Source organism: Schistocerca serialis, chromosome 9 (assembly GCF_023864345.2).
Source record: "Schistocerca serialis cubense isolate TAMUIC-IGC-003099 chromosome 9, iqSchSeri2.2, whole genome shotgun sequence".
Lineage (NCBI taxonomy): Eukaryota > Metazoa > Arthropoda > Insecta > Orthoptera > Acrididae > Schistocerca > Schistocerca serialis.
Window position 1 is genome coordinate 69347412 of NC_064646.1, and position 20522 is coordinate 69367933.

At 39.4% G+C, this 20522-nt stretch overlaps 1 protein-coding gene across 8 annotated transcripts in view; it reads right to left on the minus strand.

The window, feature by feature from the left end:
• LOC126418638 (glucose-6-phosphate exchanger SLC37A2) overlaps window positions 1–20522 on the minus strand; it is a 420139-nt gene that overhangs the window by 55275 nt on the left and 344342 nt on the right. For 4 of the 8 annotated variants that reach the window (XM_050085494.1, XM_050085490.1, XM_050085498.1 and 1 more), the window contains exons 2-6: window positions 18203–18466; window positions 17861–18030; window positions 16693–16771; window positions 16469–16604; window positions 1875–1956 (exon numbers count right to left, since the gene is read on the minus strand). In XM_050085494.1, the coding sequence (XP_049941451.1) occupies window positions 1875–1956; window positions 16469–16604; window positions 16693–16771; window positions 17861–18030; window positions 18203–18466 (731 nt within the window). Of the gene's footprint in view, window positions 1–1874; window positions 1957–16468; window positions 16605–16692; window positions 16772–17860; window positions 18031–18202; window positions 18467–18747; window positions 18903–20522 lie in introns of those variants that run through there. The other 4 variants (XM_050085491.1, XM_050085493.1, XM_050085496.1 and 1 more) reach the window with 3 other exon arrangements.

A 20522-nucleotide genomic window follows, 5' to 3' on the forward strand; every position in this document is an offset into this window, starting at 1 on the left:
AGGTCATTGTTGACCTTTTTCATGACCCTATGGACAGCCGTCACGCCCTGCTCAGCGAGGAAAGACTGAATCTCCTCGTCAGTCAATCCGTCGAGGGATCTAGTATAGACCACACCACGAGACGAATTCAAAGTTCGGTGAGCCTCCACCCGGACAGGGAACGTGTACAGGAGTGTGGCTCGAAGCAGTTTCTGTGCCTGAAAGGCGTTCTCAGTTTCTAGTAACAAGGTACCATTACGCAACCTGGTACACGACTTCACAGATCCGGTGATGGCATCTACGCCCTTCTGGATAACGAAAGGGTTGACAGAGGAGAAATCCTTTCCGTCCTCAGATCAAGAAACGACGAGGAACTGTGGGGCAGGCGGTAGTACTTTTGTCACTGGTGGCTGGTCATGTTTCCGTTTGTGGGCAGAAGTCGAGAGAGAAGAAGAGAAATCCATTGCGGAGGAATCCACCATGACTGCCAGCGTCTCCGATGGCGCGCTCCTTCCTTATGGGGACCCTCTCAGAGGGCACTCCCGCCTTAGGTGAATGTTTACACCTCAGGTCACACCTCCTGAGAAACAGACGGAGGGACCAATCGGCATGGTCAGAAGGTATCAGCTCAGGCAATCACCCCTCCCCGGGCCTGGCCTTTACCAGGGGGTACGTGCGTGCCTTACTTGTCTACCCAGGGCGGGAAATTACGCGTTACCCCATCACCGGCTACGCATGTGAAAGCATGGGTCGGCCTTCAGGCGCGCACAGGGAGGAAGGAAGAAGAGGAAAAGGAAGAGAGAGAGAGGACAGACTGTCTCAAACGCCAAGGCGGAGATCAGAGAAGGCAAGGAGAAGTAGGCAAGGAGAAGTAGGCAAGGAGAAGAAGGCAAGGGAAAGAGTAAGGAAGACTGAGATGGAGAAGAACAAAGAAAGGAACCAACCAAAGGAAGGAAGAAACGAGAAATGAAAAATCAAAAAGACCACAAATATAGGTCGTGGAACCGTCCGTCTCCAGACGCAGGCGCTAACTACCCCCTTGAGGGGGATGGACTCCTTTTAGTCGCCTCTTACGACAGGCAGGAATACCTCAGGCCTATTCTAACCCCCGGACCCGCAGGGGGATCAGACTGGAATGAAACTGTCATGTTGAACAAAAGCTGCAATCTGGAGTGGGGAGGGGGATAATAGCAGGATATGGATGTGTGTGTGTGTGGGGACGTGGGGAGGTGGGGAGAGAAGAGCGTTGTATGGCTGAGCATGCAGGGGCTAGGTGGAGACATGACAAGGCTGTCAGGTGCAGTGTCAGGAGGCTTTGAGGCAGAGAGGGGGGGGGGGGATGTAGAGCAGAAAAGGAGAGGAGCAGGGATGGGGAAAGACAGGCAGGTGCATTTTCAGAGGGTGGCACACAGGCTGCACACTTCACCAGAAAGCAAACCCCCCCCCCCCCCCCCCCCCCTGTATCCTTCACCTCACTCCAGGTTGCTGCTTTAATTCAATCTAACAGTTACATTCCAGTCCAAGCCACCAGAGATAGCTGTCATATGTGCATGGGGTGTACTTGCTTGTGTGAATGTGTGTTGTGTTTTCTTTTCTGAAGAAGGCTTTGGCTGAAAGCTCAAGTCTTTTTGTTGTGCCTGTCTGTAACTCAAAGAGTCATCTTTTCAATGAGTAGCAATCTATCCTGTTTCCTAATATTGTTGAACTCCCCCATATAACATAGATCTATAAACAAGACCGAGAATGTTGCAAGGTTTCGAATGTACATGGATGCAATGTAAATTAGGAAAACAACGAGATTTGTAATAGAGATATGATGAATGGAGATACGAAAGGTGAGAATATCTGTTGAGGCAATATTTTTTCTCTTTAAAAACAAGCTGCTCACTATTTACCTCTGTTTCCTTCGCCAAACCAGTTGCCAACAACTGTTACAACACCAGGCCAACCCGTTGTTTGCACAATACCACCTAGCACCTGGAAGTAAAGTACATGCAATTTACTCAAAATACTCCATGTAGCGAAATAAACTTATACAACAATCAGTAGAAAGACATATTAGATACTGAAATTGGGAAGAACAGATATTTGATTAAAGGGAACTGGTTCTTGAACATCACAATATACTAACAGTGCTGAAGCCTTTTAGATCTTTTTTATCAACATGTTTTGTTCTCTAGATTAACATAAAGGAAGATAGGGGTTGCTTATGAGAAGGATGAACCATTCTTATTCCATGTACTGTTAATTGATTAAGCTTTGCTTTCACTCAAAACTGTCTCTCCCAAGAATATTTTACAGTGGATTGGCTGTTTGTAAAAATTTGTACATGTTATTCACAGAATGTGCCCAAAGCAATGTGAAGTGTTTTCATAAAACAAACTGCAGCAAAAGCAGATGTCAGGCTAAGATTCAATGGAGAAATCTTACAGAAATGTAATTCATCCATGAGAAAAGTGCCCTGCAAGACTCTAGTTTCACTGGTTCTTGGCTATTACTCATCGATCTGGGACCTTCACCAGATTGGGTTAGTAAAAACAGATAAGATTAATGAATAATGACATTTTGTCATGGGATCATTTTATCAGTGTGAGAGCTTTACAGAGACATTCAACAAACTACAATGTAGACACAAGAAGAGAATGTTGTGCATCACATTGGGTCTTTCTGTTGAAATTCCAAATGTATACATTCTGGGAAGATTTGGGCAGCATGTTAAATTCTCCCATGTATGTCTCACAAAATAAGCCTAATCAGAGAAATTACAGTTCATATTCATGTTTATACACAATCATTCTTCACATGCACCATTTGAGAATGGAACAGGAAAGGGGGGAAATAATAGTGTTGCAAAAGTACCCTCCACTACACACCAAAAGGTGGCTTATGGAGTACAGATGTTAATAACTCAAAATAATCACAGATATTGAACTACTGAGAAACCTCTGGCAGGTGGCAGTATCTTAAACTCCATAAAACAGCTGGAGACAGTTTTAATTACGTTGTAAAGATTCGACTGGGAAAATCATACCTTGTGGAGACTAATGTTGATTATCTGCCAGACAGTACATAAGTTGACGTCAAGCTTTGAATTATTTACCACATTAAATTCCTGTGACAGTTGAGGGATATAGTTCAATACCCACCAACAATTTGGTTTTAGACTTAAGAATCTGTAGTAATGAACTGTATGATGCTTTATCTGACCATGATGGTCAAATGTTAACACTAAGAATGCTGACCAGTTGGGTACAGACCACAGAAGAAAAATATCATATCGCAGAATCATAAGCATTGACTCAATATGGTGTTTTGTGAGAAACTACAGGAAGAAAGCTTTGAAAAATTTATACAGCAAACAGATTAGATGGAAAAGTTAACCCTTTATTAAACATGTTTCACAGCACTTTGCAACTTGTTTACCTCTGAAACAAATAAAGGTGACAATTGAACAGAAACCACAATGAAAGATGGATTACACATGTGATTAAGTCTCTTGACTTGGAAGAGAGGGCTGTACCTCATACAGAGGACATACTGTAGTCAAAAATTTGAAACTTCATTACCAACAGTACTGTAGACTCCTTGAGTATGTTACCAAAAGGACAGACACCTGGACTACGATTTAAGTTGACTTGAACAATAAGGCAAAACAATTTGGAACACTGTAAAAAATTATCCAAATGAAATTAAGCACCTAGAAAATAGCCTGGGAGAAATGGTGATGCTTTGGAATCAATGGCCACCAAATTCAATGGCTACTTCCCCACAGTGGCAGAAAATGTTGTACCCATCAAGATTAGATTTATTTATGGCATTTTTGTAATTAATAAATGTCCCAGGGCATATATCCTAACAGATTTAAAGATGCTGTAGTAAAAGCCATCTATAAAACTGAAGACAAAGACAAGCAACACCCTTAATTACAGACCTATTTTCCTTCCATTATTTTCAAACAATTTTGAGAAAATGTCTTACGACAGACCACTGGCTCATTTAAGTGAGATGAATGTTTTAACTGCCTGGCAATTTATTTTTCATAAAAGATCATCCACAGAAAAAGCAATAAATGATCTCAGAAATACACTGAGGTGACAAAAGTCATGGCATAGCAATAAGCACATATACGAATAGTGGTAGTATCGCATACATGAGGTATAAAAAGGCAGTATGTTGAAGAACATGTCATTTGTACTCAGGTGATACATGTGAAAAGGTTTTCAACATGACTAAGGCTGCATGACAGAAATGGTAGTTGGAGCCAGACACATGGGGCATTCCAATTCAGATATTGTTATGGATTTCAATATTCCGAGATCCACAGTGTCAAGAATGTGCCACGAATACCAAAATTCTGGCATCACCTCTCACCACGGACAATGCAGTGGCCAAAGCTTTCACTTTCCAACTAAGAGTAGATGCATTTGTGTAGAGTTGTCAGTGCTAACAGACAAGCAACACTGCATGTAATAACCACAGAAATCAATGTAGAACTTATGTTCCCAAACAACAATGGAATTTTTATGGATGCCAAAGGTCCATGTCATTTGGACGCAATTGTTTGTGATTGGTTTGAAGAGCATTGTGGATAGTTTGAGCGAATGATTTTTTGATGAATGATTTGGCACCCAGATTGCCCAACATGAACCCCATCATAAATTTATGGAACATAATCTAGAGGTCAGTTACATACCTTGTATGAATCACAAAATCCTGCAGCAGCAACACTTTTGCTATTATGAATGACTACAGAGGCAGCATGGCTCAATATTTCTGCAGGGGCTTCCAAGGACTCATTGAGTCCATGCTATGCTGAGTTGCTGAACTACATCAGGCAAAAATTTTGTGACATTACAAGCCTTTGTGTGGGTCACAAAATTCAATTTAGAAACTGAAGTGTTATGGCAATAATGGTAATCATTTTACACGGATGGATTCTTACCTTCACAACAGCAAGCAGGGTACCTCATTAACAGACTGTCTCAGACATGAAACCATCCAGTGACTTTAACGAATGGTTCAAAAACTAATATTTGCTGAAGACAAGCATTCTAATGAGGGGTTGAAACAGCATTATCAGTCACACCTCAGTTGATACTGAAAAGGCCTACAACTTGTTTACAGCTAACAGTTTAAGTCTTAATTTCATGAAGGCTCAAATTATGCCACTTCAGACAAACATTAACAACTTGTTAGCACCAGAAGAAGACATTATTATAATTCACTAAATCAGTGTCAAATTCCATGGGACCCAGCTGGATAATAAGTTAAAAGATAGTGAAAACATAGATAAACTAATCAAGAAGCTCAGTTCAGCATGTTCTGTTCTCAGAAACATCTCTCTGAAGACAGTAGCATTTGCTTATTTTCATAATGGGTGTGTCAAAAAGAGTGTTGGATTTTGAAAGCACATTATTTTTATTTATTGTTATTGGAAAGATTGTTTCCGCATATTTTGTCATGAGTGTTCATTGAGGTATGTTTTGATACTGTGCTTTTGTTTTCCAGGTCTGTGTTTGTGGAGTATTGGCATGGAAACATACAGTATTGAACAGTGAGTGTAGGTTGTGAAAACTCACTAGAAGAATGGCAAAAGTTTTGTGCAAAATGTTCAGAAACTCTGTACTATTTTTGGACACAACAATGCAACAAATGAATCCACTGTCCATATGTCCATCAAGAAATTTGTGTGTGTGTGTGTGTGTGGGGGGGGGGGGGGGGGGGGGGGAGTGGGAAGACAGTTTAACAGTATGTGTCAAAAGCCCTGAACACCCTCAAAGTGGCCAGAATGAGGCAAATGACGTTGCTGTCCGTTACTCTGTTACTGTGAGTCGGGGAAAATCATGTCACCTGCATACTCAAGAAGTGTGCATGTGTCCCGCAACAATGCACAGAATCTTAATGAAAAATTTGTGCTTGCAAGCATACAAAGCTTAGTTAAGGGGAGCCGGAACGATCCATCTCCTTCAAGTTAATTTTAGCAAATAGAAGGAACCTTTTTTCTAAAACCATTAAACATATTGCTCTGAAATTTGGACTACATGTTCAGTGAATATTTCTCTACAAAGTTATAATGTCATGTTAAGAAATATTAATTGGTTTTTGTTTTATAATTTTTTTTAAACAGATGTTTATTTTTTTCTCTAAAATTTTGCTCTTTTTCTTCTATAACTCTTGAATTATACAATATTCTTTTACAATTTGTTATAAAAATAAAGGAAAAGAAGTAAACAATATTGTGTATAAATTTCATTGATATACTGTAGGCAGTTTTTGAGAAAATGTTCCTCAAAGATGAAAATTTTAAAGTTACGGGAAATGGTTTATAAAGTTTTTATTCCTGCCCCATATGATGGATTATCAGCATCCTCTTCTTTTTTTCCAGTGTTAGTTTCCTTTTCACTGGTCTTTTCTTCCCTTTTGCTGCATGTTGTAGGCTTTTGTCTCTTCTTCCTGCACCTCTTAGTCTTTCTTCATCAATTAGGCACATTTTGGAAATGGTGTTGTGTCGTCCTGGTTGGACACCTAAATGTTTCAGCACATCACATTTGATAATGTTTCCTTCATTGTATGTTGCCACTGCATCATACACTCCAAAATGCAATGTTTTTATCTGTACAAACACTCTTTTGGGAATCCTAATCCAAATTAAATTATTTACACTTTAATTTGGATTTTGTGTTTTCCCATGTAAACACTTTTCCAATAAACTTGGCTGTGATAAATCTCTGAATATGGGCTCAATTACATCAATTGCAGCATTTGGCAAACTGTTTTTATGGACATATTCCTTTCCTGATTGGTACTTACACCACGAGTCGTCACCTGTGGGGCACAGTGCATGTTGTGGGTGCTCATTTGTTGATGCAGTATAAAAATAATGCCCATACTGCTCTCCTCATGTGTTCAATGCTTCTTGTATTTTGCCTAATTGCACACCCATAATACCTCTGCAATCTATCAGTTGCTCCATCTGTCAATCTCCCTCTTCCTCCAAGGGTCTTACCATCACTAAGCTTCTGGGATCCTAATGTCTGCATTAGTTTGCACAAGTGAGGTCCCATGCGCTTCTGCACATGTCCAATGCACTCCTGTTTTTTAATGTAAATTTCGCTGCCATAAGGTTTGAGTTCCTCTACAGCTTTATATCCCTTAGAATCACCATCTCCTACATAGTTAGTGTATCATACATCATACCACTCCTCTGATCTGGAAAAAATTGCTTTCACTCCCTCTAGTTCCATCGCTCCACTCGTGCTGTGAAAATTTGCTTCACAACTTTCACTATGTTCGTCCTTGGTATTGCCCTTACATCTACAATGTTTTGAGAGAACAGCAACATCAATTGCTTTGCATCTGTCTCCACAGGTAGCTGTCACAACTCCATTTACAGATTTATGACCTCTACATTGCCATGATCCATCTAAAGCAACAGTTAAATCTCTACAATTCCCATTATCTGTCACAGCTTCTTCAACTGCTTTCTTCATTGTTGCTTGAGCAATATCTTCAGCAAAAGATCCCACCATTCATTATAAAATCCAAACTTGGTTGGTGGTTTTGGCAAGTTCATAATGCCACATAACATTGCCCCTGCAACACTGCCCTCGCCAATGCAACGCAAGCCATACACTAGCCGATAATTTCCAAGAATGTTTGCCTATCGAAGTAGCTGGGTCCAAACGACACATATCGAATGTGCGATCGTAAATTGATCATGCAACTCCAGTGGCGGGCATTGTGATCAATTATTGGTGATCATCATTTTTGTCTGTTTCCCGTTGTTCCTGTAGTTGCTCAAATTACATATCTCCACAAATTATTTGTGAGTTGCTAGGGAAACCCAGATGATTTATGTTGTTAGTGAGTGGGATGTCTGGTGTTCTTGATGTTTCTTCAGTAGATTCTCTCACAGGGAAAAATCTAATTCCATGATTATCCAGCATAGAAAATTGTTTGACTTTTTGCCGCAAATATGGAGTACTACCAGATGAGGGAAGAAGGGACTGTGTAGACTGTGGTGGTGCGAAGTGTGTAAAACTTCATAAGAATGGTTTTGATGCTGAAATACTGTTGTTTCAAAATATTAGAGAGCCAGGAAATGTTAATTATTTCATTCACAACATTACTGTCACTTTCATAGTTTTCAAATTTTTCTTTGCTGTCACAAAGTTTCTTGCTGGAAGAAGTTCTATCACATTCATTTGGAGTAGTCAGTGAAGCAGTCTGAGCAGCATCTCCCTTCGAAACAACAAAAGATTTATTCTTCCACTCATTTTGCCTTTTCTTAAACACTCAATTGCTGAAACAGGGCATATTGATATCCACAAACCAAATATGTAAAACAGGTATGTGCAAAATCTACATCTACATACATACTCCGCAATCCACCATACGGTATGTGGCGGAGGGAACCTCGTACCACAACTAGCGTCTTCTCTCCCTGTTCCACTCCCAAACAGAACGAGGAAAAAATGACTGCCTATATGCCTCTGTACGAGCCCTAATCTCTCTTATCTTATCTTTGTGGTCTTTCCGCGAAATATAAGTTGGCAGCAGTAAAATTGTACTGCAGTCAGCCTCAAATGCTGGTTCTCTAAATTTCCTCAGTAGTGATTCACGAAAAGAATGCCTCATTTCCTCTAGAGACTCCGACCCGAATTCCTGAAGCATTTCCGTAACACTCGCGTGATGATCAAACCTACCAGTAACAGATCTAGCAGCCCGCCTCTGAATTGCTTCTATGTCCTCCCTCAATCTGACATGATAGGGATCCCAAATGCTCGAGAAGTACTCAAGAAGAGGTCATATTAGTGTTTTATAAGCGGTCTCCTTTACAGATGAACCACATCTTCCCAAAATTCTACCAATGAACTGAAGACGACTATCCGCCTTCCCCACAACTGCCATTACATGCTTGTCCCACTTCATATCGCTATGCAATGTTACGTCCAAATATTTAATCGACATGACTGTGTCAAGCACTACACTACTAATGGAGTATTCAAACATTCCAGGATTCTTTTTCCTATTCATCTGCATTAATTTACATTTGTCTATATTTAGCTGCCATTCATCAAATACACAAAATTGAACAGCTAAACAACACAAAGTGAACTCCACAAGTCAACACACATGTTATAGCATTTGTATTTACCGATATAAACAGTCACTTGTCACAGTGATAAAGCCACACAACGTTGGAAAACAAAACACTGTCTAATTCTGCAAAGACACCCTGCTTGCAGCCAGTGAGCGGCGCCATCAGAGGTGACATACCAAGTCGTTAAACCGTTTACGTGGCGCATCAACTTTGCAGCGATAAAAAACACACTTAGAATTTACTTAGAAGGGTGAAACTTGATTTGTTTTATTCAGAAAACTCCAAATAATTTTATAATGAAAAAAAAAAACATTAATTTTGTCATTTTTATCGTTCCAGCTCCCCTTAACACAGGAACCAATGGATCATGGAAAAAAACAACACTTGTGCAATGGATCCTGGAAAAGGAATGAGAGAGCATGGTTTCACAAAGTGAATCACTTTCCAAGATCAATTCCATTTAAACAGCTTTGTGAACAAGCATAGTTGTCAAATGTGGGGATCAGAGAACCCAACAGTAATTCATGAAAAATACATGCATCCTCAGTGAATTACAGTTTAGAGTGGGATTTGGAGTGTTGGCGTAATCCGTTATTACTTTTTTGAAGATGAACAAGGAAGAGCTGTCACACTAAATGGAGTTCACTTTTTATTGCACGATGCACACTGCTTTCCTTTGGCCCCATTTGGATCAAATGTAGATAGAGAATTTTAATTCCAACAAGACAGCACAACCTGCCACACTTCAGGGGACACAATCCCTCCATTGCATGAAAATTTCCTTGACAGACTAATCTTTTTATGATGAGACCAAATCTATCCACCTCAGTCTTGTGACCTGACCTATTGGAGATACACTAAATCATGAGTTTACCAGAACAAACCCCTTAATCCGTTGGAACTCAAACAAGAAATTTAACATATTCATGACAAAGTTGATGGGGAAAAGTGTGAGTGGGTGATGGTTAATTTCATGGACCAAGTAATCACTTGTAGCGTTTGTGTGTGTGTGTGTGTGTGTGTGTGTGTGTGTGTGTGTGTGTGTGTGTGTGTGTGTGTGTGAGAGAGAGAGAGAGAGAGAGAGAGAGAGAGAGAGAGAGAGAGAGAGAGAGCGGGGGGGGGGGGGGGGGGGGGGTGTTAGGGTGTCGTATACCAGACACTACGTTTCACGTTTAAACCACAACACCTCCTGAAGAGAATTGTGTGCTTTGTTGGCTTCTTTCAAATAAATGCATTCAATTTATAGTAGCTTCAAATCCAGTCTTCTGTTTGAGACACCCTTTCTTCTGTTTGAGACACCCTTTATTTTCATTTCCCTTTTTATTGAATTATCTTGTGCTACAGTGCAACTAAAGTTCTACTTTTTCTGAAATTATGTCTTCATCTAATCATATATTGCCACATCAGCAAAACAATCCACATCGCTTTTTTCATTATATAATCTTGCATAATTTACAATATCACTATACTGACTTGTCCTACATCACAATACACACAGTACACCTCTTTCATTTCAAATGATTAGTGGACCAAAAAAGTACAGTTACACTCCAAGGAAATAAAGTGTTTATTCAGCAGAAGCAGCAGTGAGTATATTTTGTGATGGAAATTCACACATACATTTAAATTTACATTTTGAAAACCACTGAATTGCATGGTCGAAGACCCCTAACATCATATCACTTGTTACAGTTTCTTCCAGTTCTAATTACGTATGGACCAAGAAGAAAATGACTACTTAAATAGCTATGCACATGCTATAATTAGGCTAATGCTGACTTTGTGATCTCTGTGGGAGTGATACGAAAGAAGCTAAAATACAGGGATACTACAAATGATTCATTCATTTTCAGAGTTCTATATTTTCCAAAGTATTATATGCAAGGATTTGATTGATGCATGAATAGAACTGTAATTTCACCAAATTTGCGTTGTGCTCACCAGTTGGTGTTACGAGTGCAGCACTCTGACAAAATGGTAACAAAGATGTTTATCTGCTACAGCAGTGCAGGAAGTATTCACAAAGAATTAGAAAGAACTACTGTATAAGTAGAGGATTGTGTGTTGGTATCTAGACAAAGCTGCATGGGCTGTTTTTCTTCTGAGGACCCTGTGACAGGTACCTCTTACCTTGATACAATCAACTTGTGATTATTTCCACAACTGACTTCTGATTCCAAAAATCATCTTCTAACAAGATGGGACACCCCCTCATTGGAGCAATGATGTTTGATTCTATGAAAACGATGAAATTCTGTGTTGCTCTATTGGGCATAGTGACCCCCTCCCCCCCTCCCTCAGGTCACCTGACTCAATGCTTTGTGACTTTTTCCTATCCTTGTGAGTACATTATGGATCACATTTATGTACTCCCACTACCAACAAAAGTGGATTGGCGCAGAGAACACACAAATGCTGCTGCGATGACCACTGACATGATGTTCTAAATAGGGTGTGGAATGAGCCTTAGTATCTCTTGGAAGTTTGTCATGTGACAAGACGGGCACTTACAGAATATTTGTAGAGTTTTTGGTTCAATTCATGCATCAAACATATTTGTACATGTAATATTTTGGAAAATATTGAACTCTGAAAACAATTAATAATTTCTAATAGCTCTGAATATTTCTAGATTCTTCGCTTTACACTGGTTATTGAAACTCTGTATGCAAGCTTTCAAGGGATAGCTGGCATCAAGTGTTTACAAATTAAAGTTTTGCATCATTTCCATGAGACTCCCCAGAGCCAAGCAAACCTATGATCACTCATGTTGCCTTTGTTTGAGTATGTTTTAACGTCATGTAGACATAGAGAAAAAGAAATTGAATTGAGTTTCTGTACAAGTCTCCTGTTCTGTGTGGTTTGAGTCCACACACTTGAACAATATTTCATTATTGGAGGCACAAGTGTTTTATGAACAGTTTCATTTGTAGACTGACTACCATACCAAATGGGGGATAATGATATATACAAAGAAGGGAGGTAAAAATGTTAACATGTGTTTTTATTCATGGGGGAGCATCACAGAAATGTTGTAGAATTGGAAAACAGATGTAAATTATCCTCCAAAAGCCTGTTTACAACTCCCAGAACCAGTGTTAAGTGAGTCTAGAGAGATTCTTGTGCCTTCTACATATTGCTGTCCACAGAGGCATTTAGGCCGTCATTGATCCCCTGCTGCACACATTGGAATGAGAAGAAACCATAATGTGTGGTACTGTGCTAAGTATCTACTGCCATGCACTTCACTGTGGTTTGTAGAATATGTATGTAGACACAGAACTATGACTACACTGTCGGAATACATGACACAAAAATAATTTTCTTGTAAACTTTGCCTCCATGTCTAATACTCAGAGTGGAGTTGTGTACTCCGGAGCAAAGGTATTCAACTAGCTTTCATTTAATATAAAGCAGGAAACTGGAAATCACAACAAAAATTAATTAAAAATACATCTTAATATGATTTTTTTCTACAAGTTATCTGAATTTTTAGATTCAACGCTAAAAAATTCTGTTAGTTACATGGCAAGTAGAAGTGTATGCTGTAGAACTTCTTGTTTAGTAGAAATGTACTGTAAACTGAGCTCTTTACTTAAGGATGTAGATAACTATGACTGTAATCAAGAAAAGCTATCAATAGATCAACAGCAGTCACTTAGTATAAATGAGGCAGCAGCTTTTTTCCACAGCTGCAGCTTCATTCCAAAAATACTGTACACAGATTAAGTTTTTATAATTTACCTGTCTGTTGTTAATATATCTTTAAGTGTTCCCCCTCACCCACCCCCTCCCCAAGAACTGTACACCTAGCTGTGGTGGGGTGGCATGCATGCCTCCATGACAGAGATAGCTGTACCATAGCTACAACCACAACAAATGGGTATCTGTTGAGAGACCAGACAAACATGTGGTTCCTGAAAGGGGGCAGCAGTATTTTCAGTGGTTACACTGAGCGAGGTGGCACAGTGGTTAGCACACTGCACTCGCATTCGGGAGGACGACAGTTCAATCCCGCGTCTGGCCATTCTGATTTAGGTTTTCCGTGATTTCCCTAAATTGCTCCAGGCAAATGCCGGGATGGTTCCACTGAAAGGGCACGGCTGACTTCCTTCCCCGTCCTTCCCTAATCCGATGAGACCGATGATCTCGCTGTTTGGTCTCTTCCCCCAAACAACCCAACCCCCAACCAACCCAGTAGTTACAGGGGCAACAGTCTGGATGATTAACTGATCTGGCTTTGTAACATGGTCTTGCTACGCTGGAACTGCAAATGACTGAAAGCAAGGTGAAACTACAGCCAACATTTTTTCTCCAAGGGAATGGAGCTGTATTGTACACTCAAATTAGGTAAAATATTCTGCAGGTACAATAGTCCCCCCACTGGTATCTCCAGCCAGGCACTACTCTAGGGATTTTGTCATACAGAAAAACTGAAGAAACTTTAAAAAGGAGATTGGATAGGTTGACGATAGATATAGTGGCAATTTGTGAAGTTCAATGGCATGATAAACAGTACTCCTGGTCAGGTGAGTACAGGGTTATAAATACAACACCAAATAGGGGTGATACAGGAGTAGGTCTAATAATGAATAAGAAAATATTATGAACATCAGAGTGAATGCATTATCGTAGCCAAGGTAGACACGAAGCCAACATCCACCACATTAGGACAAGTTTATGAGCCAGCTAGCTCCACAGATGAAGAGATTGAAAGAATGTATGATGAGACAAAATAAATTATTTAGATAATTAAGGGAGAGAGAGGTTTAATTGTGATGAGGGACTGGAATTCGGTAGTAGGAAGAGAGGGAAACCTAGTAGGTGAATACGGACTGGACGAAAGGAATGAAAGAGGAAGCAGAATTTTGCATAGAGCATAATTTACTCACTGCTCATTTCATTGATTGGTGACTCCATGGAGTGCTGTGTGCACAATGTCCATATATGTTAAATTAAAAGGAATGTCAGCGTTGGCCATCATATTGATGTTTTATTGATAGTATAATCGATTTTCGATCACATGGTGATCATCTTCAGTGCTGTACAAATTAAACTCAGACACTGGTATCAAGTTATCAATAACCAAAACTTGGTTATTGATAACTTGATACCAGTGTCTGAGTTTAATTTGTACAGCACTGAAGATGATCACTATGTGATCAAAAATCAATTCTGCTATCAATAAATCATCAATATTACGGGCAACACTGACCTTCCTTTTAATTTAACTGCTCATTTCGTCTAAGAATCGTGAAAGAAGGAAATTTTCAGATTGATTCTACAATGGAAAGAAAAGATTTCAGAACCAAATTTTAAACTGCAAGACATTTCCAGGGGCAGGTGTCTACTCTGACCACAATTTTTGTTATGAGCTGTATATTAAATCTGAAGAAACCGCAGAAAGGTAGTAAATTAAAATGATGGGACCTAGATAAGTTGAAAGAATAAGTGGTGGTTGTGAATTTCAGAGGGAACATTACACGAAGATTGACTACAAAAGGGGAAAGGAACATAGTACAAGACAAATGGCTATGTTTGCGAGATGAAATAGTGAAGGAAGAAGAGGACCGAATAGGTAAAAAGACAAGACCTAGTAGAAATTCTTGGCTATCACAGGCAATATTGAATTTAATTGATGAAGGAGGAAATGTAAAAATGCAGCAAATGAAGCAGGAAAAGGAAATGAAAATATCTAAAAAAATGAGACTGACAGGAAATACAAAATGGCTTTGCAGGAATTGCTACAGAACAAATGTAAGGATACCAGCTATATGATTATCAAAGGCTCAGATGGAAAACCGGTACTAAGCAAAGAACGGAAACCTGAAAGGAGTATATAAAGAGGGCTATGCAAGGGAAATGAGCTTGACGGCAATATTATAGAAAGGGAAGAGGATGTTGATGTAGATGAAATAAGATATATGACACGGTGAGAAGAATTTGACAGAGCACTGAATGGCTTAAGTCAAAACTAGGCTCCTGAAGTAGATTGCATTCCCTCAAAACTAATGATATCCTTGGGACTGTTCGACCTGGTGTGCAAGATATATGAGACAGGTGAAATACCGTCAGACTTCAAGAAGAATATAGTAATTCAAATTCCAAAGAAAGCAGGTGCTGATAGGAGTGAATATTACTGAACTTGCAGTTCAATAAGTAACTAACGTTACTAACATTAATTATGTACAAAGGAATGAGAATACTGATAGAAGCCGACCTCAGAGCGACCAGTTTGAATTCCAGAGAAATGTGGGAACATGTGAGAGTACATGGATTCTATGACTTATCTTAAGAGACAGGTTAAGGACATGCAAGTCTTCATTTACAGCTTTTATAAGTTTGGAGAATATGTGTAAATGTCAATTGGGTAATACAAGGAGCAGGAGGTTACATACAACTTCTGCAGAAATCAGATTTCAGTTATGAGTCAAGGAGTGTGAAAGGGAAGCAGGGATAGAGAAAGGGGTCAAAGCAGAATTGTACGTATTGCTGATTTTTATTCAGTCTGTAAATGGAGCAAGAATGTCTGAGAGTGAAATTGTAGTTCTGTCTCAGACAGCAAAGGACTTTGAACAGCTGAACGGAATGGACAATGTCTTGAAAGGATGGTACAAGGTGAACATTAACGTAAGTACACCAAGAGTAATATAATGAACTCTGATTAAATCAGGCAGTGCCGAGGGAATTAGATTAGAAAATGAGACATTAAAAGTAATAGATGAGTTTTTCTACTTGGGCAGCGAAACAACTAATGCATGTAGACTGGCAACAACCAGAAAAGTGTCTCTGAAGGAGAGAAATTTGTTAACATTAAATACGGATTTAAGTTTTAGGTCTTTTCAGGAGTTCTTTGTCTGGAGTGTAGCCATTTATGGAAGTGCGGTGAATAAACAGTTTGGACAAGAAGAGAAGCTTTTGAAATGTAGTGTTACAGAAGAAAGTTGAAGGTTAGATAGCCAGATTGCATAACCAATGAGCTTAGCACATTTCATCTTTTCTCACATTTTGCTTGCTGTCTCAATCATTAATTCCTCTCTGTGTAAATTTCAGACATCACAAACTGACTGAACTCTCCCAAATGGCACTGATTCTATATATCATCATTCTTTCTGTCTGTCTGTGATGATGCATAAAGATAGTTGCATGATTAAGGAAATTCCAGCAAGAAAGATACCAATTGTGAGACTTTGATATTTAATTATGAACATACATGCATGCGTGTGCATGCAGACATGCACAAGTGCGCGCGCACACACACACACACACACACACACACACACACACACACACACACACACACACACACACACTCGCATACATCCTCTACTTCACTTACAACATAGGTTATATACTGAACAGTGAAGATACTATGGCATACTGTACCTGCATAAGAATAAAATACCACATGGCATGGATGTTACACGTCCTTGCCAGTCCAAATAAGTAGCAGAATACACCAGAGAAAATCATCCCAAGTGATAGGAAGTACCTTAAGTTTACTCGCTCTGCTATAATTCCACTGCAAATGGGAAGTAAAACTGTAAACTTGTACCCATTGGTTAGTCCTACAACTACTACATGCACATCTTCATTAATTATGTACTCACCTCACAAACATTCCAGCACTGTAAGCAAACAAAAATGCAGAGTCCAGTGTGCCAAACAATGTGGAATAGTCATCTCGATCTAAAAATATTATATAAAGAAGGGAAGATAAGAATAAGCAGAACACCTCAAGCACTCATAACAAAGAAACGATAATTTAAATATCAATGCCTTGTTTCACTAAGTTAAATATGATACATATGTTGCTTTTGTATGTAGAAGGCTACTATCTATTTTAATGCAAAGACTGCCAGCATTTTTAACTTTGGAATTTTCAGTTAATATTCTGTTATACTTCAAAAAAAAAAAAAGAGAACTAAGACTAAATGCTACATTAAGAGAAAGATTATTTATCGAACTGTTAATCTAGTGTCTTACTAATATAATTTTTAAGTATAATTTCTTGGTTAAACTTATATATTGGATCCCCCCACTCCCTTGAAACCTTGGTTGTGGGAACAGACTGATCTGTAGTGCAGCCTGAGGTCTAGGTTAGGTTGGAAGGTCACAAAATATAAAGGCATAAAATTTGGTTGTGGTAACAAACTGATTAGTAGTGGACCCTAATATTTACATCCATGACATAGTGAAAAATGCAAAAGATGGGGGTGGAGGGATGGTTTCCAATAAGTAACTTTTAACAATTTCTTCATTATTGTGCAAAAATTATTGAATAAATCTGCAGTAGGCCTACACCAAAAATTGTAATGTGTACTAACAAGAAGAAAATCACAGAACTGAAAGATTTAATATTAAATGTTACTATTTATGTTAATTTTAACAGAACTAACTGCTTATGTATCAAAAGCTACAACTGAAATTTATCTCAGACCATACATCATAGTCATATATGCCATGCAAAGTATCTGAACTGAGGAAAACTGGCTTTTTCTATGTGTAATAATTGTAATATTTGAAACACTAGACACAGGTAATGACTTAGTCTTCATTAAAATAGTGAACAGATAAATTTGGCAAAATTTCTTTGCTGTTTAAAAGCTGCATGTTCATTTGAGTAACTAGTAATGTACATTAGATAACGAACATGTAAGGAACTGTAAATGAAACATCACCTACAGTATACACAGAGGGCAATCTATATCAACAAGTAGTGTTTATGAGAGAGGTAACAATCTTTTTTTATTTTTTTTTTTTACAATAAATTCTTACCAAATGGAGCCCAGTCGCACCATGTTGAAACATTTGCATCATCATCAGCACCTGGAGTCAGTCCACTGCAGTTCTGATGAAACACGTTTTTCACCACACTTAATGGCTTTCGTGACATATGATAAAACATGTATGACATGTAGGTCAGTAACAGAACACTGACTTTATATCTGAATAGGGACAAAAATGAATACAACACTTAGAAGATAAAGAGGCGATTTAACCTTACTTACAAATAGGCAAAACTGTTTCATTAGCCCAAGCGCCCGTTTAGGACAAACAACTAGAACAAAAATACACAACAAATAAAGTTTAAAACGTACACATACTGTCTGTACTCACAGTAAAGCTCGTCTTGGTCCAGCTTCAATACTGCAACAGTCCGACACTTTTTGAACGGCGATTATGCCGAGCGGCACGTCCGTGTAGCGCGACATTTTCTTAGACGTTTTTCGCCGCCTCCTGGCGAATACCTCACAGAAAATTGGGAGAGTCTTTGCTTCCTGCAGGTGTTCTGCCCTGGTCCCAGTTGTCACTCCATTTCTCGCAGTAGTTGTGAGAGTTTCTCCAGATTTTCCGAAGTTGGGTGGTGCAGCTGACCCACTGCTGTGAAGAAATCAGCAAATTAGAAGGCTACAGAATCATCACATTCATTTTTCACTTACGATAACTTTATCTACTTTGCGATACCGCCCTAATTGGCGAGGTACGAGGTTATGGGAGCTCCAACACACTAGCAGCAAGAACGCTCAAAAGCCGTAACAGGCAACCAGAGGGGCCAATATTACACTTCCGCCCATTTCACACTTAAAACAAGCCCGATTTTTGACTTTGTCAGGTCGCTGCCTCAATTTCTTCACCGAACAGTGTGCAATGTTTACACGCACCTTCTGTCATCCGATGACACAAAGCGTGGGACTGCACAAAGACAGTGGCACTCTGATACACATCCCCCCTCCCCGCGACGCGGCTTGCTTTGCGTAGGCTACTTTTGGAGCCCACGCTAGCGCTGGCAAGAGCTATGACTACATCCCGCTATGACGAATTAAACGTGACAAAGCTACACAGAGAGAATGAAGATTCGTGCTTGGTGATACATGAATGAGCATTCTTTTCGCCGTCACGACATGGTATACCGAATGTTGAGGTACATCGATTTCCGCAAACTTGTGCCTAAAAATGAACACGTTTGGCTTCGAAATAGGTATGACAACTGGAAAACAATAAATACATCTCAGTGGATGCAAGAAAGGATACAAAGAGAGTAACAAAATATGTTTATTTTTCTCCATAAAGCTCTTGACAGCTGACGTTCTCGCTGATTTCCATCACCACGGGAGCTCCAAGACTGTCAACGCGCGGTTGACAACTGTCATGAATGTTATAGCGGTGTCAGGAAGCAGCGTCTGGCCCACCAAAACGGTGATGATATCAATGGCGAAGATAATAAGCAAACTTTAGATTTTTATACAAGGCATTTTATCAATCAGTTAAAAAACTTCAGTAAGCGCGCTAGATATTGGAAGAATTTCTTCTTTCACCAACGGCAACGATTCGTTTATGTGAAAAATGCCAAGCCGTCCTCGGTTTGGAGTCTGTATCTGCAAACCACTGTGAAGCGCATGGCAGAGGGTACTTCTCATTGTGGCATGTATTAGAGTTTGTAGCCGTTCCACTCGTCTATGGAGCGTGGGCAGAATGACTGAATATCTCTGTGTGCGCTGTAATTAATTTAACAGAAAGCTGGTTGAAACATGAAATTGACAGCAATGAGTTTTTTGGGGAAAATTTAATTATATATCGAAAGGATAGGCAAATGGGAAATGTAAGTGCTGTATTTGTTGCAGTAGACAGTAAACTCAGATCCACCGAGATAGAAATTGAAGTTGCATATGAGACTGTTTGGGCAAGACCCAGTATTAGGGATGGATATGAAATGATAATTGGAGCCTTCTGTCACTCACCAGGTTCGTCTTCTGAAGTAACCGAAAACTTTAGAGAAAACCTCAATTTACTTGTACTTAAGTTTCCCAATCACAATGGTATCATCAGTGGAGACTTCATCATCCGAAAATCAATTGGGAAAATTATAGTTTTGTTAGTGGTGAGCGTGATAAAACATCCTGTGAAATAATACTAAATGCCTTCTCTGAAAACTAAGTAGAACAGATGGTTCGGAATCCCACTCAAGATGGAAAAAGGGTTGGATTTAATGGCAACAACTGGACCTGACCTCTTTGAGGATGTCCGCATCGAAACTGTTATCAGTGACCATGATGTGGTTGTAGTAACAATGATTAGCAAAGTACAAAGGACAACTAAAACAAGCAGTTGTTGTTGTTATGGTCTTCAGTCCTGAGACTGGTTTGATGCAGCTCTCCATGCTACTCTATCCCGTGCAAGCTTCTTCATCTCCCAGTAACTACTGCAACCTACATCCTTCTGAATCTGCTTAGTGTAGTCATCTCTTGGTCTCCCTCTACGATTTTTACCCTCCACGCTGCCCTCCAATACTAAATTGGTGATCCCTTGATGCCTCAGAACATGTCCTACCAACCGATCCCTTCTTCTGGTCAAGTTGTGCCATAAACTTCTCTTCTCCCCAATCCTATTCAATACTTCCTCATTATTTATGTGATCTACCTATCTAATCTTCAGCATT